At 50.9% G+C, this 21,010-nt stretch overlaps 1 protein-coding gene across 2 annotated transcripts; it reads right to left on the bottom strand.

Moving 5' to 3' along the window:
* Positions 1–15,744: 15,744 nt before the first annotated feature.
* On the bottom strand, positions 15,745–20,896 carry TRAPPC1 (trafficking protein particle complex subunit 1). 2 transcript variants are annotated; one of them, XM_054993624.1, is made up of 5 exons: positions 20,821–20,896; positions 19,421–19,519; positions 18,291–18,361; positions 17,954–18,092; positions 15,745–16,763 (listed from the first exon to the last, which is right to left on the bottom strand). In XM_054993624.1, the coding sequence occupies exons 2-5, from the start codon at positions 19,517–19,519 to the stop codon at positions 16,635–16,637; spliced, it is 438 nt and encodes a 145-aa protein (XP_054849599.1). In that variant the 5' UTR covers positions 20,821–20,896; the 3' UTR covers positions 15,745–16,634. The 2 variants fall into 2 exon arrangements, with proteins under 2 accessions (XP_054849599.1, XP_054849600.1); XM_054993625.1 differs by lacking the exon at positions 20,821–20,896 and adding an exon at positions 20,687–20,781.
* Between the last annotated feature and the right edge of the window lie 114 nt (positions 20,897–21,010).

The following is a 21,010-nucleotide window of genomic DNA, read 5'->3' as shown; positions in this document are numbered from 1 at the left end:
CTAGAAACCGTCCCGGAACTAGATAGCAGCCAACCATGGCGATATTGGAACAGGACGTTTGAGCAGATGGAGGGGGACACGTCTCGCCGAGGCGCCCTGAGTTGGGATTATTCCGAACTTGCCCCGTGGAAGGAGCCAACGGAAGTCCCTGAACCAAGTTGGGAGCAGATACGAGGTCGCACCTATGCGGTAGATACCAGCATCTCGGCCGTGACGGGTATGGCCAAGGGAATTCTAGCCGCGAGGTCGCGAATAGTTCAAGGGGACCCTCCTCCGTGGGGCCCTTTCTCCCCGGTGAGTACAGCGAATGAAGGTTCCCTGAGCGAACAACCAGGGCCAAGTCGTATACAACAATTAGAAGCTAAGCTGATGGATATGGAAGAAAGCTTGGCTCACGCCATTCATTTAATTTCCTCAATGGGGGCAGGGGAAAGACTGTCTCCTGAAGAGATGGCGATACAGATAGCTACCCTTCAAAGTGTCATCTCCTATCCGATGGAGGAAGTCCAGCAGCGGTCGTCGCCTACCGGCGGGGGGGGCACCTATCCTGGCGAATCGGGAGAACAACCCAAGGAACTTCCCCCTCAGCGGGAAACTCCACCGAGAAGGGACCACCCGGTTGTGCCATCCGGTGAGACTCCCATCGAACCTCCTATCACGGGAGGGGATGTGCCGCCAGACGAGACCCCCGTTGAGAGGCCTACGGAAGGGGAGGAAAAGCCAAGTGATACACCGGTGATACCCCCCCCATACTTCCCCGAAAACGGTCCGGCCGGACCAAGCGGGAGCACCCGTGGCTCCATCAGGGGAGGGAGCCCCTGGTCAACCGCGCGAAACTGTTCCCGTCGGGCAACCTCCGGGAGATGGTCTACCAGCGCCAAAAGGCCAGCCGACGCTTCCCAGAACAACAACGCCCGGAGGGGCAAGCCCGCGCGGCCTTCCACCCATTCGGCCTTCGCCGCTGCGGCCCCTTCCGCTTCGACCACAACTAACCCCGCCGCTGCAGCCGATACGTTTGCCACTGGAACAACCCGTAAGACCGCCTCCGACCCAACCGATGGGACCTACACCACTGCGACCCCACCAACCCACCCCTCAGCGGCCGATTACTACTTCGCCACATCAACCTCAACCGCCAGCACCTCAACCGCTACGGCCAGCACCTCCGGCCTTGCCACCAGCCCTGCCGAGAGCACCGCCACCAGCCCAGCCGAGACCGGCACCCCCGGCTCAACCGGTGAGGCCACCGCCAGCACAACCGGGTCCCCTCATACCTCAAGTGCCATTGAGGCTTCCGGCGGACTTCTACCCAGCCCCGGCTCCGAGGCAAGACCTCCCAATGGGTTGGGTGAAACTAGACGCCACTTTTGATGGGGATCCCTCCAAACTGGGCTTTTTTCTAGTGCAAGTCGTGCAATTCTTCAACCGGTGGGGACACCTCTTCGGCAGCGAGGCCAGCCAAATTGAACACCTCGGCTCCCGTTTACAAGGGAAAGCAGCGGACTGGTACGTAGGACTATATAATATCGGGGCCCCAGAACTCGATACTCTCCAGGGGTTGGTGGATGCTATTAGAGCACAATATGAAGATCCCTTAGAGGAAACCAGGGCCCGAACAGAATTGCAGGCCATTAAGCAGGGCAACATGGCAGCGAGAGACTATATCACGAAATTCCGACAATTGGCTGCCAAGTGCCCCAGGTGTGAGGAGTCCACAAAAATTATTCTGTTCAAACAAGGACTTAATCCGAGACTTTTGGACAGAGCCCTCATGCAAGACAATCCCCCTACGCTGTTAGGTTGGATTCAACTTGTTTGCGAAGTGGAAAATCGCATTTTGGAAGTCCGTTTGGTTGAGCAACAACAACAAACGGGACAAAGAAAACCATTGACCTTACAAAAGGGAGCTCGGGGAGCTGGTTACGCCACCCGTGGAGCGAGAGATGCTAGATGGCAACAAGGGCTGTGTTTGCAATGCGGACAGGCTGGTCACTTTGCAGCACAATGCCCCTACCGGCCTGTGCAAAGACCTCCGCTCCAATTACGGCGTCCAACCCTTGCTCCGTTCCCTGCGCTCCAACGCCCGACTCCAGCTCCACGAGCAAACAGAGGCCGCGGCGCTTCCCAAAGGCCAGCCTCAGAAAGAGGGCTGGAAGCGGAAGAAGTTATGGAATACGATCCCGCTTCCCCATCTGCAGAAGTCAATCCAGAAAGTCCCCAGTCGGGAAACGAGATGGATCTGTCGTAAAAGGGCCCAAACGACAGATCCGCCCCAAGCCCGTCCCTGCACGGAACCGGCCACCTGGGTCCATTTTATTCATGCCAGTGACTTTAATCAACCCAGAGAGAAAAATGCACATTCGGGTGCAAGCTCTTATTGACTCGGGTTGCTCAAGAGACATCATAGCCCCAGCTCTAGTCAATGGACTGGTTTTACCAACTCGGGATTTACAAAATCCAGTAATTTTTGAACAAATGGATGGTACCAACATGAATCCGGTCACGACTGAAACCATCCCAGTGATCACAGGCATGGGACAACATTGGGAAAAGAGGTCCTTTGTCATCAGCTCTACTGCCAAGTACCCGTTAATTCTAGGCAGCAAATGGCTATGTGATCACAATCCCTACATAGACTGGGCTCAAGGATGTATTACCTTCAATCATGCCAACTGTAAAAATCACCGTTGGAATCAAAACTGGGGCGAAGACCCAACTTATAAAGAAAAGGCCCTCCTCACCCAAGAAGAAGTCAACCAAATACCTGAACCGTACTGGCCTTTTCTGAATGCTTTCTCGGAGGAGGAAGCTGATACTCTACCCCCGCACCGAAGAACGGACTGTGCGGTGGAAATTTTACCCGGAGCCTCCTTGCCTAAAGGACGACTCTATCCCATGAGTCTCCATGAACGTGAGGAGCTCCGGAAATTCATCGACACCAACCTCCAACGAGGGTTCATCCGCCCAGCCTCTAGCTCCCACGCCGCTCCAGTTCTCTTCGTGAAAAAGAAGGATGGGGGGCTCAGACTGTGCACGGACTTCCGAGGACTAAATGCAGTGTCCACCAACAACGCCTATCCTATACCGCTCATCCGAGACCTTCTCAACGTCGTGGCCCAAGGTAAGATCTTTACGAAATTAGATTTAAAAGATGCTTACTTCCACGTTCGTATCAAGGCAGGGGATGAGTGGAAAACCGCGTTTAATACGCCCCTCGGACAATATGAATACTTAGTTATGCCTTTTGGATTGACGGGAGCCCCGTCTGTATTCATGTCCATGATAAACGAAGTTCTACATGAATTTCTATACAAAGGGGTGGTAGTGTACCTTGATGATGTTTTAATTTATTCCGACACCGAGGAAGAACATGTTCAAATGGTACAAAAGGTCCTGGCCACCTTGATGAAGAATAAACTGCCCATCAAATTGTCCAAATGTGAATTCCATAAAACCGAACTCACTTACCTTGGGTATTGCATCTCACAAGAGGGGTTGAAAATGGATCCAGCCAAAATACAGGCGATCCAGACTTGGCAAACACCCACCACCCGCAAAGAACTGCAATCCTTCCTGGGTTTTGCCAACTTCTATAGAGACTTCATAGCAAATTTTGCCCAAATCACACTCCCCTTAACAGAGTTGCTGAAAACCAAAGAGAAAGGGGACCAAGCCAAAAAACCCTCCGCTAAACTACAATGGACCCCCGATTGCCAAACGGCCTTCGAATGCCTAAAAAAGCAATTTGTAACGGAACCCATCCTCTCCCACCCCAACGAACAGTCCCCCTTCATAGTACAGGTCGACGCCAGCGATACGGCGATAGGGGGGGTTTTGCTACAGAAGGGGGAGGATGGGAAATTGCGGCCTTGTGCATTCCTGTCTAGAAAGTTCTCAGAGGCAGAAAGGAATTGGAATGTGTGGGAGAAGGAGGCCTTTGCAGTGAAAGCAGCTCTCACTAACTGGAGGCATTGGCTGGAGGGAGCGAGATACCCTTTCGAGGTCTGGACAGATCATAAAAATTTGGAGGCCCTCCGAAGCCCCCGCAGACTGAATGCCAAGCAATTGCGGTGGGCAGAATTCTTTTCCAAATTCAACTTCACCCTCAATTATCTCCCGGGCAAAACTAACTTTTTGGCGGACGCCCTATCGCGCATGCCCCAACATAAGAGCAAGCGGGCGGAGACTGTCGACACGGTCTTCTCGCCTAAGCAACTTGGGGGCGTGGTGACTACTCGCAGCCGCGCTAAGCTGCCCCTCCCGGCCGACCAAGAATGGAAATCGAAACTTAAAACTGAAGTGGAGAAGGAGGGGAATAAAGCTCCGCGAAACAAACTAACCCAATCCCCACAGGGGGATTGGCTAGCTGGGAGCAAGTTTTATGTCCCGGACAGCCTTAAGTTGGAAATCTTGCAGCGCTGTCATGATGCTCCCACTGCTGGACATTATGGGTATCTGAAAACTTTACACCTAGTTCAAAGACAATTCTGGTGGCCGGGCATGCGCAAAGACATTTCCCAATACGTTAGTTCCTGCCCTGTTTGCCTCAGCGCTAAAACCAGAAAAGGGAAACCTCCGGGTCTCCTGCAACCATTGGAAACACCGAACAGGCCCTGGGAAGTAATCTCCATGGACTTTATCACTGATCTGCCTCTTTCAAAAGGACATAATTGTATTTTAGTTGTGGTAGATCTGTTCTCCAAACAAGCCCATTTTATCCCCTGTACTACTATACCCTCCGCTCGAAAACTAGCGGATCTGTTTCTAAAACACATCGTAAAATTACATTCTTTTCCGTCCAAGGTGATTTCGGATCGCGGCGGACAGTTCGTTGCCAACTTCTGGCGGGAGCTTTTGAAAATGTTGAATATTGAACAAGGTATCAGTTCAAGCCACCACCCACAAACCGACGGGCAATCCGAAAAAACAAATCAGATATTAGAACAGTTCCTTCGTTGCTACATCAATTTTCAACAAGATAACTGGGTGGACCTTCTCCCTCTAGCTGAATTCTCCTATAACAACAGTGTACACGCTTCAACGGGAGAAGCCCCCTTCAAAATTGTATATGGGACTCACTTCAATCCCTTCCCTTTGGACGCACCCCCTCTCCATTCCTCTAAATTGCCAGATGTATCCTCATGGTGGGGGGAGGCGGTGCAGCAATGGACTATCATTAAGAGACACCTTGAAAAAGCCAAACTGGATTACAAAAAGTACGCAGATCGCCATCGTGTGGCCGCATGGGAATTACAACCAGGAGATCATGTGTATATTTCCACAAAGAACCTAAAGCTAGCTCAGACAAGCCGCAAACTCGCTTTGAAATTCTTAGGACCTTTTCCTGTGCGCAAGGTAATAAATAAAGTGACTGTCGCTGTAACATTGCCCAAGAACCTTCGCCATGTGCATGATACGTTCCATGTCAGCCTTTTGAAGAGAGCTCCCACCGACAACAAATGGCATATTAAAGCTCCACCCATTCCAACTTTAATTGACGACCAAATACACTATGAGGTACAACAAATTTTGGACTCTAAAATCAAGAGAAATCAGCTTTTTTACCTCATTAGGTGGAAGGACTTTGATTCTGGTTACGATGAATGGGTGAACTCTGCACATGTTCATGCTCCTAGATTGACCAACGCTTTTCATACTCGCTACCCATATAAACCAGGGGGGGATCTATTTTAAGGGGGGCAGAAATGTCAGGTCCAGTATATATCTTAACTATACTGACTCCATTTTCTAATGCTTTTAGTGTTTAAGTGTTTTCTCCTCAGGTGCACCAGTTCCCAGGCAGCATTCCCACCAGAGGACTGTTTTGTCTAACACCGTTCCACCAGGCATTGGCCTTGAAGGAGAGCAGCTTCCCAGGACTGCAAGATGTTGTTTTGAGAACTGTGGGGGGAGGCTGTTCCAGATGGGTATTGTTACTCTGTATCCTATGCTTGCTCTTCATTGGTAACAATGATCATGTACCATCCTGAGTCTCCTATTCAGGACAGTGGACTATAATGGACCTTTTCTGCAATAAAGCTTCCTTTGCCAGACATTGGACTTATTCTTGCTTCTAAAGGGAATCTTGCAGAGAGTACCTTATTTAGCCACAGTCTGACAGTGACTGCTCTTTGGGTGAGAGATCTGGGGTCCGAGCAGACACCGCACAGCCCGGAGACTGTGACCGAATTTACTGAGGCAGAAGCCTGCATGGATGAAAGCCCCCTGCGGCAGGGGCTGCTTCCTACAGTGACACGTGCGATTCTGAGGGCTCTCCTAGGGGAGTCTGGCAAATGGAGTGGCTTTTCTGGTCCTCGTGTCCCCAGGACGTCCCCATCAAGAGAACTCGGAAGAGGCCTGGGAAACCGGCCATCGCTCACAGCATCGCCTCCCAAAGGCAACCTTGGTTGCGTACAGGAAATGGTGGGGAACGTGAGGTTTCTATACAGCTATATTTATAAAACAGGCCGAATAAGCACAGCTGCCACTGTAGCGCTCGCGTATCTTTACTGGCCCAGCTGACCTCTGCTAGCTGTTTGCACCACAAGAGCATTTGATGGAATAACAACAACATCGAAACCTTCTTCCCTGCCTGGCTCGAGGCAAGTTTGACTTGCCCAGGCTCTTGAAAGGTCTAGGAGAACAGCGCTCTGAATGGGTGCGTCTGCCTTATGCCAAGCCAAATCCTTGGGCCCCCGAGCTCAATATTTCTCTCTCTCCAGGGCCTCCGGTGGAAAAAGGCTTTCTCAACCCTGGGAATATATGAATATATGGGTGTGCGGTGCTTAAGAGTACAGGCACGGGACAGGGAGACCCCAGCTCAAATCCCTACCCGGCCATGAAGTTCACGGGTTGCTTTAGACGTCAGGCTTTCCAAGCCTGAACAGCCACACGGGGCTGTTGTGAGAATAAACTGGGGGAGGGGAGGATCACGTGCACCATCCCAGGAAAGGGCAGGACAGAAGTGTGACAGACGGAAGTGTCATGAAGGAACGTGACATGGCAGCTTTGGGCATTAGAGTGTAGGTGCCAGGGATGGAGAGAGGCAGGCCTGGCTCCAGTCCATGACTATTATATTCTTGGGCACTCCCATTCACCCCCCTGAGGCTTTCACAGAGGATTGCGCATACATAAGGAACATGGTTTTGGATTGTCCTCTCCAGTGCTCCCCCCATGCCTTGCCTTAGCTCTGGCTCACATTTCCAACCATCGTCTTTAATTGCTTGCTTTTGAGTCAATTGGCCTACTCTGAGTCTGGACCCAATTAAAGCCAGAAAGGTACCTTTTTATGTTTTTCTCAACCACATTAGAGGTAGAAGTAGAAACACACTAAGAAGGCTTGACCAGATAAATCATCCATAGCAAAGGGAAATCAGTCTTTCGTGTGGGGGGGAGGCATTTTCATAAAGGGAATAGGTGTAACAGAGTAGCCTAGTAGGTACAGCATAGCATGTGCTGAGAAACAAACAACCACAAAGGGCCTGTATTTATCTGTATGAGTCCTTTATTTAAGGAACTCCACTCAGGATAGGAATGAAGCAAAAATATCATTTTATTCCATCTATCTGGACTAGGATCCCGAGGGATTGGAGTCCAGCAGCACCTTAGAGACCAAGATTTTCAGGATCCCAAGAAAAGCAGGAAGCATGTCCTGCCCTCACAGCTGCAAGACGGAGAAGGGAGCATGGAAAGGAAGGTGAAGATGGAAGGGAGGAAGTCAGTCCCCGGGAACACCAATCTGCGTTTCAGAGGGATAGCTCCAGACCAGAAAGAGAAAGGATGGAAAGGTCCTGACCTGTCTCTCTAGCTCTATATAGTCCCATTCCGTCCCCCCCTCACCTGCAACCTGAGACTAGAGGACAGCATAAACAGTCCTTCACTTCTATCGATAGGGCTATATATTAACAGAGTGGTTCAGGAAGATATTTTTATAAAAGGAACAGCTGTTAGGCCTGTTCTGCATGGTAAGCAATATTTTGTTGTATGTATTACCCTGCATTATTTTCTATTTTTGTAATAGCTTAAGGGGTTTGTGTATGAAAGGTCACGCTTAAGTTTGCTAAGCAAAACTTCGTTTATTTTCAGTGCATGACCAGCTGCTCACAGCTGGGTGAGACAAAAGTGTTAATAAAGGAAGAAACAAGCTGAGCTCTTTTTAGGTCTCTTTCCTCTCGACATTATATACACCTTTATTAAAGAGCAATATAGTAGTACAGGCTAAGGTTGCCAGGTCCAGGTGGGGAAATTCCTGGAGATTTTGGGAGTGGAGCCTGGAGAGGGTGGGGTTTGGGGAGGGGCCTCAGCACGGTATAGTGCCATGGAGTCCACCCTCCAAAGCAGCCATTTTCTCCAGGGGAACTGATCTCTATTGCCTGGGGATCAGTTGTCATTCCGGGAGATCTCCAGCCACCACCTTGAGGCTGGCAACCCTAGTACAGGCCCCGCTGCTGCCCAGCAAACACAAACCAAGCCATGAGAAGGTGGAATCTTGACATGCCGCAGAGCCTTCCAAAGGCCAGACCACTGCACCACAACCCGCCAGGGTAGAAGAGCAGCTTGCGGCCCAAGAGATTCTGCAAACGCTGAGCGACTCTAAAACTCAACACCACAAAGGAAGAGGAGCTTTGAGAGAGGGCAAACTGGGAACCGCCTTGCCTCCCCCTGGGCCGGAGTCCGCCAATATGGGGGTCACCCTGAAGTCTGGCTCCTTGGCTGGTGTCCCATTCACTAATAAAGGCATAAGGCGAAGCAAACTATAAACGGGCCCCCAGGGAAGCTGAAACAGCTTTACCACCCCCCACGCCCCAATCCGTGTCGATCTTTCCGCTTCCTGATTAAAGGGCTCCTCTGCACCAGCTCCTGAAGGGATACACCGTCGCCAGGCCGCCCTCTGGGCCTTCTTTAGAAGATGCATAACAGAACGAAGGCCTTAAACCTCCCATCTCTCATTCTCAGAGAGACCCCAGCCTGTTCTGAAGAGCCAGTCCCCCTCGTTCTTGCACGGGCCCTGGCTGCTGTTAGGAGGGAGCTTGAGCCCACTCCTGCAACTGTTGCTTGGGAAAACCACCACGGGCAGAAGCCTTTTCTGGCCTTCACCTGAGATGCATTCATTCTACAAGCAGGAACCAGCAGCCATCAAACCTGCGATAGGACCGAGTATCCAGGCCAGGGCCAAGACGGCTTACAGGTATTAAGACCACAACATGCCCACAGGACACGCCCAACAGAAAAATCAAAAGCTAGCAAACAAATCCAATCCCAGCAGCAAAAGTCAGGCTAACTGCCAATTAAAAGCTCAGGGACAACGGAAAGGCACCTGAACCGCAGTGCCAGCACCAGGCGGATTTACCTGGGAGGGAGTTTCCGAGGCAGGGAGTCACCACTAAAAAGGTCCTCTTGCTGGTAGTCAGCTGCCTAACCTCAGCAAGCAAAGCACCTGCAGAGGGGCCTCCAAGGATGGACTCAACTCTCAGGCAGGTTCACACGGAGGCCTTCCTGCCCCAGACTGTTGGGGGCTTTCCTTCCTGCCTCTCCCCAGACTGAAGAGACAGAGTCATCATCACCTGATAACCCATTTGCACAAGAATAATCTTAGGAGATTACTGGCATTTGGCATTTATTTCACTTGGAGGCTTACCCTCAGTGAAGGGCCCAGGGACTCAGCAAGCAGGAGAGGCCTGAATGCCTGCTCCCCCAGACCCGCAATGCACTGCCTACCTCTTGGGATCATCGGGGAATTCATCGCCTGCCTCAGAAGATCTATTCTGTGCCCTAGGCTGTTTGCTACAGCTCCTCTCAACATCTCGAAACCCCATCCTGTGCCCTCCACCCACCTGGTACTACTGGGCACCAGGTCCATTCCTATTCATGCAACACGATGCCTAGGCGTAAGCCAAAATCCCAGTTTGGGAGCAGAAGGAACAGTTGGTGGACATTTCCACAGCAACCAGCTAGCAATCCTTGCGTACCTTAGCGAATTTTTCAGAAGGCGACTATGCTTGGGAAGGGCGATGGAAAAGAAAGCCCTGGAGAAAAGACTGAGGGCAACCAGGGCAAAAGCTGCTTCCTCTTGCCCCCCAGAAACCTCACCCCACCTGTGGTTTCAGCGGTCTCTGCCCCGCACTTTCAAAGGTCCTCAACCACTATCAGGGCTAAAAATTGAAACCGATATTCCCCAGCAGGCGCACCAGACTTCCATGAAGGACGTCTGTTCTCAGGCACTCCCTGCCACCCTCCCGGCCAGCCGACAATCCTGCAGCGCCAGGTACCTGTACACCATGCCCGTACGGCTGCTCTCCAGCTCCTCTGCAGCAATCCCGGCCTCCAGAAGGTAGCTCTCCAGACGCCGCCTTTCCAGCAGCCGCCTGGCTGCCTCCAGCACCTGTGCAGGAGTCAGCGCCTGCCCTTCTCGTCCTGCCTGGCCCCCCTGTGACACTTGGCTCCGCCGACGGACACTCTCCCCTCGCACTAGTTTTTTGTTCTTGGGCAGTCCGTAGAGTTCATCCACACTGTACTTGGCGGCTGGCCCTCCGGCACCCCCTCGGCCTGCAGGGGCAGGGCCGCCCCGTGAGGAGCTAGCAAACATGATGTCTGCCAGGGGTTTGCCGCGGGCCCAGTGGAGATGCCTGTAGCCCCTGCTACACCAGAGCCAAGGACAGCAGCTTAGCTGGAGTCGTTGCTTTTAATGCCTGGAGATTCCCTTCTCAACCCCCCCCCCCCTGCTGGAGAGAGAACATGTGGGGGATTTACGAGGCTGGCAGCTGGCGAAGCGCGGCCTCCAGGCCAGCCTTCCCTCGACCCTCTTCCTTGCCGCATGTCCCTTCAGTCACCAGATCCTGCCCCCATGGCCAATGGTGCCAGCCTTCTCCACAGATATTTCCTTCTGCTCAGGCTGGCAACCAGTTCTCTAGAAGGGCCTCCTGGTCACTCTTTCAGACTGGGCATGAATATTTTCCAGAGACACCAAAGAGGGCAGAGTTTTTGCCAGCCTCTTGAGAAGCCTAGTTCTTTTTAACATCTGGTTTGTGTGTGTGTGTGTGTGTGTTATGTGCTGTCAAGTAGCCTCCGATCTATGGCAAAACATCCTATCATGAACAGACTCGCTCAGATCCCGCACACTGGAGAACGTGGCTTCTTTTATTGAATCAAGCCATCTTGTTTTAGGTCTTCTTTTCCTACTGCCTTCCAGTTTTCTTAGTATTATTGACTTTTCCAAAGACAGTCTTTTTGTCTCATGATGTGACCAAAGTACAATAGCCTCAGTTTTGTCATTTTAGCTTCTAGGGAGAATTCAGGTTTGATGTGATCTAGAGCCCACTTTGGGGCTATCTTTGGGGCTGTCCATGGTACCCACAAAACTCCGCTCCAGTACATTTCAAATGAATCAATTTTCTTCTTGTCAGCTTTCTTCACTGTCCAGCTTTCACATCTATACATAGCAATGGGGAATACCATAGTTTGGATTATCTTGATCTTGGTTCCCAGAGAGACACCTTTAAGGATCTTCTCTAGCTCCCTCACTGCTGTTCTTCCAAGTCTCGATCTTCTTCTGATTTCTTCATTGCAGTCTCCCTTTTGGTTGATGATTGAGCCAAAGAATAGAAAACGTTGAGCCATTTCAATTTCCTCAGGGTCTGGGTAGGGGAAGGCCAAAGCTGAGGCCTCCCCAAAAGGCTTGCGAAGTTGACTAGGACTGAAGTCAGAGAAGTGGAAATACACCCCCAGGTGACAAAGACCAGAAGGACCCCTTATGGCTCTGTGTATCAAGCGGAACACCCCATGAATAGGGGAACACCCCATTAATGGCATTTTTATGTCAAAGAGCAGCTTGTGGCTCAAGGCACAGAATTAGGTTTGCATGCAGAAGGTCCCCCGTTCAATCTGGCACATCTCCAGCTAAACAGGTGATAGGAAAGATTTCTGGGAAACTGGAAAGCTGTTGCCCATCTGAGCAGACAAGACGGACCTGTGCAGACCAAGGGTCTGATTCAGCATGAAAGCAGCCTCACATGTTCATAAAAACGTAGCACGAGAAGAGCCCCGATGGATCAGACCCGCCGTTTGCATAGTCCAGTGTACTGCTTCACGCAACGGCCAACCGGTTCCTCTGGAGGACCACCGCCTTTCCCTGATGCTGTCTCCTAGCACTGGGCTTCAGAGGTTTGTTGCCTCCGAGTACGAGGGTGGGTGGGTGGGTGGGGTCTTTTTATTCACCACGACTCAATGCCATTCAGGATTTCTCCACCACAAATCTGTCTAACTGCTTCGAAGCCATGTACGCTAGTGGCCATCGCTACTTCCACGGGGCAGTGCCTTCCACAGTTCAATTGCTTCCTGAGTAAAGAAGTGCTCTCTCTCGTCTGTCGTGAATCAATTGCCCATCAATGTCTCCAGGTGTGTTCAAGTTCTGATATTACAAGGAGAAAAACCTCCCTCTACCCACTTTCTCTAGCCCAGGTGAAATGTTATAAACCTCGGCCACTTCTGCCCTCAGTCATCTCCTTTCTAAACTGGAAGTCCCAGACTCCCCAACCTTTCCTCATAGGAAAAAGTGCTCTGACCCCCCTCATCATCTTGGTTGCCCTCTTCTGTAGGTTTTTCCAGCTCTGCAATGTCCTTTTTGAGATGTGGTGGCCAGAACTGCACGCAGGAGGAATATCACAGATCTATACAGTTGCTATACAATTCAAGCATACATTCACACTGCAAAGTGGTTTATGGGAAAACTGATCCAAGCCTTTGCTGGGGGAGGGGAAGCTCACAAGGGACCGTGAAAGAACAGGGACCGCTACCTTCCTGCCAGAAAAGAGGTTTCTCAGTCTGTAAGAACTTTTCATCATGGGAGACTTCACCCTGTCACAGAATGCTGAGCAGCAGAGTGCAATCGTTAGAAACTACCACTGCATAAATGCTGAATGGTTAAAACTTAGCTGGCTCCCACCCTTGGCAGACCAGCTTATTCTTTCCCATTTAGGGCATTATGGGAATTAAAGCTTAGGAACTGTGCAAAAATTAAAGCTTCTCAACGCACCCAAAGCATCCGAACAACCGGCCTAATGCCACCTGGTCAGCTTGATGGAATTAGCAGGAGGGGAGCGCGGGGGTGGGGGGGGGAGATGGCCACTGTGCTTAATGGGTGGAGGGAGGCAGGGAAGAGAAGCGTGTGGATGACTGTGCAACACAGCATGGTTGGAAGGGAAACACCTCCATCTCAGAGAACAAGAGCAGCAAAACGTGCACAGGCTGCAGGATCAAAGAATCCTACCTCCAACTTCCTCCCCCAGCTCCTCCCAAATGCCACACCACCACCATTTCCTCCCCATTAAACTATGAGGCAGCCACATTGGCATATTGGACAAGGAATCATTTATGGAAGAGCGGGGATTTGGGGGGGGTCAAGCTTTGGGGGCCCCCAATGAAAAATTAAAGGGTGCAACACAGTCCAGGAGTCTATTCTACAGAGGGTTTTAGCAAAGCTGAGGCATTGGGGCACTAGGAAAGTCTGGAATATGGCACTTGATTACGCGTGAATCAAAAGGAGAGCTGGAGAACTGGGGAGGGGGGTTGGCTAACAGCACAACTGGCTCAGTGAGATGTCTACGGTGTCTGAGCTGCCAATCAAGATCACTGCTGGAAAACACAGAGGCAGGTGGAGAAAGCGTAGGATGCTGCAAAGGAAACAGGCAGGGAATCAAATTAGGAACCCCCCCCCCCAACATTTGTAGGCATTTGGGTGGATTCCCCCTGATCTGTTGGAGCCAGAAGCCAAACTCCACAGCAAGAGCAAGAGGGGATCGCCAAGGTAGGAAGGATTTTCTGCGCTCTGCAAGGAAGCAGGTTTGGGGTTTACTGACACAGCCAGGGCTTCAGATACAGCTTTACTTGATTTTAGCCAGTTACAGTAAAGTAAAAGGGGGGGGGAAGGGGGAGATTGGGAGGCTATGGCTTGACCCCTTCCCTGGAGCGTATGAGGCATGACATCAGAGCTACAAAAGGCTCTGGCATTCTCAACACACGCTTCATCTTTCTCCCCCTGCCCTCCCCTGGCTACCTGCTTGTCCCTACTGTCCTGTAGGATTAAACAAAGATAATCCCCATCAGACATTAAAACCCAGCATGGAGGACAGACGCTCTGCCTTTTAGTGGGAGCCACCTGGCAGCCGGCTTGAACACGAGCCCGTTGCCCTCCTCTCTGGTGTGCAGATGCTTGCAGGAGGGAGGCCTCCTCTTGGGGACAGAACGGACGGATGAAGCTCAGGGAGACAGTCTGGTGGGGCAATCTGCCTGCTGCTTCTGTCCTGAGCAGCTCAGCACTACCAGAGGTGGCGCCTGGGTTTAAGTGGCAACAAGGACAAACTTCTATTCGAGAATGCAAAGCCAGCTTGTACCAGGTCAGACCGTTGGCCCACCTAGCTTAGTATGGCCCATTCTGACAGGCAAAGCTTTGAGATCTCAAGCAGCCCTCCTGTGAGTGGCAACTGAACCTGAGACCTTCTGAACATAAAGCATCTCCCCCCCCCCCCGCAACCATGGCTTCAGCTGCTGCTTAGCTGCTGAACAGGAAGAAAGCAAAGGGACATCAGCTTCGTGAATTGCTTTCTACCCTCCTGCAACATGGAGCTGACCACAAAATAGTAACTGGGACCGTTCAACTCAATTTGCTGCTATGAGGCAAGACCGGCTATTCTTTCCCGTGGGAATCCAGTCCGTGACATCCCACAAGCCAAGTGCGCAACTGTCTGGCTGGAGGTGATTATAGAGGACCTCGTTTGCACCCTTCCTTTCCAGCCATCCAAGTTTTCAAAGCAACTCCAAAGAGTAGCGAGGAGGAAACCTCCCTCTCACAGAAGGCACTTCCAGAATCAACTACCAGCTATCACCTGGTCATAGATCCAGAGGAGTTAGCTGTCTTAGTCTGTAGTCGAAAAATAGTAAAGAGTCCAGTGGCACCTTTAAGACTAACCAACTTTATTGTAGCATAAGCTTTTGAGAACCACAGCTCTCTTCATCAGATGCCTTGGCTCTCGAAAGCTTATGCTACAATAAAGTTGGTTAGTCTTAAAAGGTGCTACTGGACTCTTTAGTATTTTGCGGCTATCACCTGGTGGTTTCTTCTGCCCTACTGGCTCTCCCACCCTCCAGAGATGGCCACCAGGAACCCTGGACAACAAGGACAGTTACTGCAGTGTGGAGATGATGTCTACTTAACTGCTGGCTCATACTGAAGCACCTCGAATCAGCAGTCGTATTTTATACATAGCCCGCCAGGCCCCCAAGCATATCTCTCTGCTGAAGCGGTCGCAAGGGAAATCTAGATGAATGCCCTTCTAGGCTAAGGGCCGCGAGGAGGCTGCTGGCTTCCCAGGGATGCCAAACTTTCCACAGCACACACAGAACAAGAGAGAGAGAGCCCTTGCTCCCAGTCTACCTGGCGTCTTGCTGGGAGGCAGCTTGCTGAGCTGCACAAAACTCTTTCCCGCAGGTTAAGATGCTGGGAAGAAAAATTACTGAGACAAAAGGCTCAGCTAGCCACAGCCGAGGCCTTTCCAGAAAAAGCAGCAAGAAGTCAGTTAACACGGGCACTTAAGCGGCGGCCTGCGGGGCGAGTGGCTGCGTGATCATTTCCTCCTTTTATTCTCTTAGCTTTTCAGCCCAGGGAAGCATTTCATGCGGTTTAAAAGCTTATGATCAGCATTTTACATTTATGCAGAGAGAAAAAAAAGTCACTGCAATACTAGCTTCGGGTTTTCGCCTTTAATGGTACAGGCACAGCTTTGATCTACCATGTCTCTCTTGACACCACACAGGAAAGTGGGACGGGATAACCAGGGCGCTTCCACACCTTGCAAGCCGGAAGAGGCCAAGGGAAGATGGCAACGGGGTTCAGCAAAACTCAAAAAACCTACAGTGGCACCCTCTCCCCAATACCTGCAGGAGACCAAAATTATGTAAGGCCAATCAAAGCTCATTCCAGGTGCATCACTGCCACTTAATTCATGCAAGTCAGTTTCCGTAAAAAAAGCGCGGGCCATTTCCAAACTCCTTGTGCTCACTGGCCCTTCCCAGCGGTGGAAATCGGAATTGCTGCTGCTCACTCAGCTTTTGGTGAGACACATGGGGGGGGGGGGAAGAGACACGCAGCTGCTGCATCCTTTTGTGACCAATCAGCCCCATGGGCATGAGACATCCTGTCCAGGCTGGGAGAGCACTCAACTGGAAAAGGAGAAGGGGCTGTCTATAAATAGAGGGGTTTGGGGAGGGGGGAGGTGTAGGAAATGCAGCAAAAAAAGAAAACATCTAGAAGTGGAAAGAAACAAATTCGAGCCGGCAAAATATTGTGTATAAGAGAGAAAGAAACAACCCCACCAATGAAGAGCGGCTGTCCTGGTCACAAAGACCAAGGGAAATACACAAAGAAAACAGATACTGAGCCAAAAATCCATTTTGGGAGGGTGGGAGAACCACAGAAACGAATCCACTGAATATTATCCAAGCGTAGCTTCTTGGCCCAGGCAAGGAAGTGCATTGTGGCAAGCGTGGCTTTGTCTTGTAGAGAAACTGCCATGCTTACCATCTGACATCAGTCTACATGCATCATGGGAAATGCAGTCCTTGGAATACAAAGGAAAAATTAACTAGCCAGCTCGAGCGGAGAAGAACGGCAGGCTCCGGACGAAGGTGTCCAGCTTGCTGCGGAAGAGTTCGCTCTGGATCGTCTCGTTCAAGCTGCACAGTGGATTCTTGACCACGTACTCCACGTAAATCTGGAGAGCAGACGGAAGAACGAACCATGAGATTCACAAGGCAGGATGACCCACTGGCCACTCTAAATTGTCCTGGAAAGCTGGGAAGAGAACTCTGCTGCTGCCCCAAAGAAGTATTTCCATTCTGACCATTCCAAATTCTGTGCCTGTTCGGTCCTTGCTAGGGGGATCTTTGCAGCTATCCAAAAGGATCAGAAAGCACACGTCTTGTCCGCGTTGCTATGGAAAGGAAAGGATCCACAGCTGTTCCCTCCGGGGAGCACAGGTACCCTGGAAGTACCGCAAGCAGACGCCAGTTTTTGATTCCTTTTTAGCCTGCACCCACTCCATGAACTGTGTGTTCACGTGTAGGCTTCACTCTGATCCTTTCCCAAACCTACAGAAAAGAAGGCATGCAAAGGATACCCAGCTCCTCCTCTATCAGAGGAGGGCCCACTTCACAGCTTTCCAAGGCATCTCTATTTATCACAGAGAGAAAGGTGTTCTCCCTTCCAGAGAGCAGAAGGAAACTTAAGTAGGACGTCATCCTCCTTGTGAAAGAAGAAATGTACTCCTGTACACAAAGTGTGTAACAAGCACACCTTCCAGAATATCCGTCTTCAGAGAGCCCACACTAGCTACATATCGCCTTTGTTCATGCGAATGCAGATTTAAAAAAAAATACTCAAGATCACTCAGGGAGGGCAGAGCAGCAGCGGTTTCTGAATCTCTCCCCCCTCGTGGTGCAGCACAAGGCGGTTTTGTGCAGTCAAAAGGACTTGGGCAACTGAACCATCAAATACTAGTCAGCTATTTTCAAAGCCTTGACTTTGATGCCAAGCCTGGCTGGTGCTGGTACTCCTTTTCGGGAGATGCTTGGGGTTACAAATGGTGGTCAGGAAAAGCAGCTCTGTTTTGCTGCTAGGCTTGCACGGCCTGTGGCAGGTCAAGGAAACAGCCTTCACTTCTGTCCTTGCAAGCAAATGACACCAGACTGATTTTTTTTTTTAAAGGGGAAAGTTGCTGTTTGCATAGCGACAGTCTTGACTGCAGGGAATATTTCACCGTTAAAGAACAGGCAGCCAAATGACAATCTCTGACTGGCTGACCCTGTCCCACCCGACTCATCTGACATGTGCCTCAACGTGGGAGGTCAACTCCAGGGCCCACAACAGGGGAGGGGACCGACCTTGCCCAGAGACCCCACTCACATAGCTGTAGATCTGGTGCAGCACATCTCGGATGTTGCCCACGCCCAAGTCTGTATTCATTACCACCTTGAGCCCAGTGGGCGTCTCGTAATAGTGGAGCTTGTATTTGCTGGTCTGGAAGGAGAGAAAGCCTTCCTTCCTGGGGTGTAGCAGTTAAGGAGAGCAAAAGCAGTGAGTGATTCCCACCTCCCTGCCGCAGTTTCCTAAAAGCTTTCAGTCTTGACAGTAATTCTTGCAACAGCTTGTGTCAGAAAGCAGAACTCTACCCCCTCCCCTGCCTCCAATTATGAGACCGTGCGTTACATTACCTCTGCTGTCTTTGAGGCAGAAAGGATACATATCAAGCGGGCTCATTTTGCTTACAAACGAGCGGATGGAGAAGAGCATGCCATACATCAGCTTAAACTCCTGCAGGCAAAAGCACACAAGAAAGATGGGCCCAGGGAGAAGCAATTCGCACCCAGGGCAGGACTCATTTGTTACTCTCCAACGCCACCGTGTGGCAGTTACAATGCGACATCCCAGTTAGAAAGGCGGTGAATTTTACTTCGGGAAATCCACTATATAACCCCGCCCCCCCCCAAATGGAAGCCTGACATTTACTCAAGATATTTTGCTTTGCATCTTTTTTTCTAGGGCAGGTGTGGCATTTTCTAGGGCACTGTGGTATTGTGGCACAACCCTGTTTCCAAGAAGACAGAGAATCTTTAGGTTTTTGGAAATGCCTAGCAGCTCTTTGACATTTAGTGGGGATGCATATCCCCACACGCCTTCCTTTGTCCACCATTGCACCAAAATATCAAACTTGCTGCTGCTTAGTCTACAACTTTCAAAAAGAAACAGCTAATTACATGCTTATGTAAACCTCAGAGCAGCCATGTCAAATCAGACCAAAAGACCATCTTGTCTGGAATTTCCTAAGGTGACCCACCTGGTGCCTCTGGGGTAGCCCAGAAAGTGGACAATACAGTAATAGCCTCCTTCCTCCCATGATTGATCTTCACTGGCATATTGCCCTTAGCCATGGAGGCTCTGTTGAGTCTGCCATTACTCAGGGTGCTGGCGCATTTGATGAAACACTTTTAGACCTCTGATTTAATAACCCCTTATTGACATATCTCGTATTTAGTGTCTGAAATCTACCCTGAGCCTATTTGCTTGAACATGTTTACTTACACCAGCCTTTTGAGAACTTTGTATCAAACACAATTAACACAGATGAAACTGAATTATTTGCAGAATCACCCACAACTAATAGAGTCACATATGAAGCTTTCACAGCCCTGGAACATCAGGCAGTGAAGCTCCCAATGCTCTGCTCTAGAAGCTTTTTGGGGTGCCAAGGCTTAGCCTGAGAGTATGGGAAGCAACACAGCTATGGGAAGACACAGAATAAAGGCCAGCAATCACTGGGGACTGGCAGCTGGGGCTTCTTGCCGCCCCATGCCTCCCCAGCCACAGCCTCACCTCTTCTTTGGAAATGCCAGCTTGCTTCTTCCGATTCCACTCACTATAGTGTAGGCAAATACCATTGCGGTCAAAGAGGTATAGGTTATGCACTGTCATCTAGAAACAGAAGGGACCTCAATAATAATAATAATAATAACTTAATGCCACACTCAGAGAAGTTTACAAAGCGTATTGTTATCATCCTCATGACAATAACCCTGTGAGGTGGATAGGGCTGAGAGAGCTCCGAGAGAGCTGTGACTGACCCAAGGTCACCCAGCTGGTTTCAAGTGGAGGAATGGGGACTCAAACCTGGCTCTCCAGATTAGAGTCCCGCTCTCTTAACCACTACACCAAACTGGGTCTCTCACAGCAAGCAGCTGTGGTGTAGTGTTATTATCATAAACTTTATTGCATTCGCTCGTAGCCTTAGCAAACAGCCCCAAGAGAAAAAGACAATACAAACAACACGATTAGGGTAGTGTAGAACCAGTGTGTAGTGTTTAGAGTGTCAGGCTAAGATCCAGGAGATCCAGGCTTGAACCCCCCACTCTGCCATGCAAGCTCGCTGGGTGACCATACACCAGACATATACTCTCAGCCTAGCCTACATCACAGGGTTGTTGTAATGATGGAACAGAGGCAAGGAGAATAACGTACGCTGCTTTGTGTCACCATTGGGGAAGAAAGCAGGGTATAAATGAAATAAGTAAATAAACAAAAATACCTACCAATACATAAGGGAGGCAGTCTGCTCCCACCTCTGGCCCCAACCTATCTAGTGTTATTACTTACCCACCTAGTGCATTTCTACCCTGTCAACTCTCCAATGTAGGGCTGCCAGTTCCAAGCTGGGAAATTCCTGGAAATGGGGATGGGTGGGGGAATGAAGCCTGGAGAAGGCAGTTTGGGGAGGAAAAGGACCTCAGCATGGTATAATTCTAGAGTCCACCCTCCAAAGCAGCCCTTTTCTCCAGGGGAACTGATCTCTGCGTCCTAGAGATCAGTTGTAATTCCGGGAGATCTCCAGACACCACCTGGAGGCTGGCAACACTACGAGTCCAAGGAGCTCGGGGCAGGATACAAGATCCCCCCTTCCTAGATTATCCTTACAACATCTCTGCCAGGTAGGGCAGGTGGAGAGAGCATCCCCAGCCGAAGGCCGCCACGCAGTCTTCCGTGGCAGAGGGGGGATTCGCACTTGGCAGCTCCCAGTCCGGCGCTCTAACCACTACACATCACCGGACTACCATTTTCAACTGCCCCCCCCCCCAAGGTGCCCACCTGCTCCTGGACTCCTATCGACAGGAGCAGCGGACCCAGGAGGCTCGTGGCCCAGAACTTGCCGCCACCCGGAGCTCTTTAGCGGCCTCTCCTGCTCGGGCCTTGCCCACCCGAGGGGTAAAAACCCGCCTCACCTTCTTTCCGTCTCTATGGCAACCACGCAGGCCCGGGCGCCTCCAAACTCTCCCTACTTCCGGGCGGAGGAAAGAAGGCGGGTGTATCCTGACATCAAGAGCACCGATTGCTCGGTTTGTCGGCGAGGGCTCTTGCGCATGCGCATTGGGCCTCTTCCCTCCCCCGCCCTCAGTCCTCTCCGCGCGCGCG

This window comes from Eublepharis macularius, chromosome 12 (assembly GCF_028583425.1).
Source record: "Eublepharis macularius isolate TG4126 chromosome 12, MPM_Emac_v1.0, whole genome shotgun sequence".
Taxonomy (NCBI): domain Eukaryota; kingdom Metazoa; phylum Chordata; class Lepidosauria; order Squamata; family Eublepharidae; genus Eublepharis; species Eublepharis macularius.
This window is presented reverse-complemented; position numbering and strand designations above follow the sequence as displayed.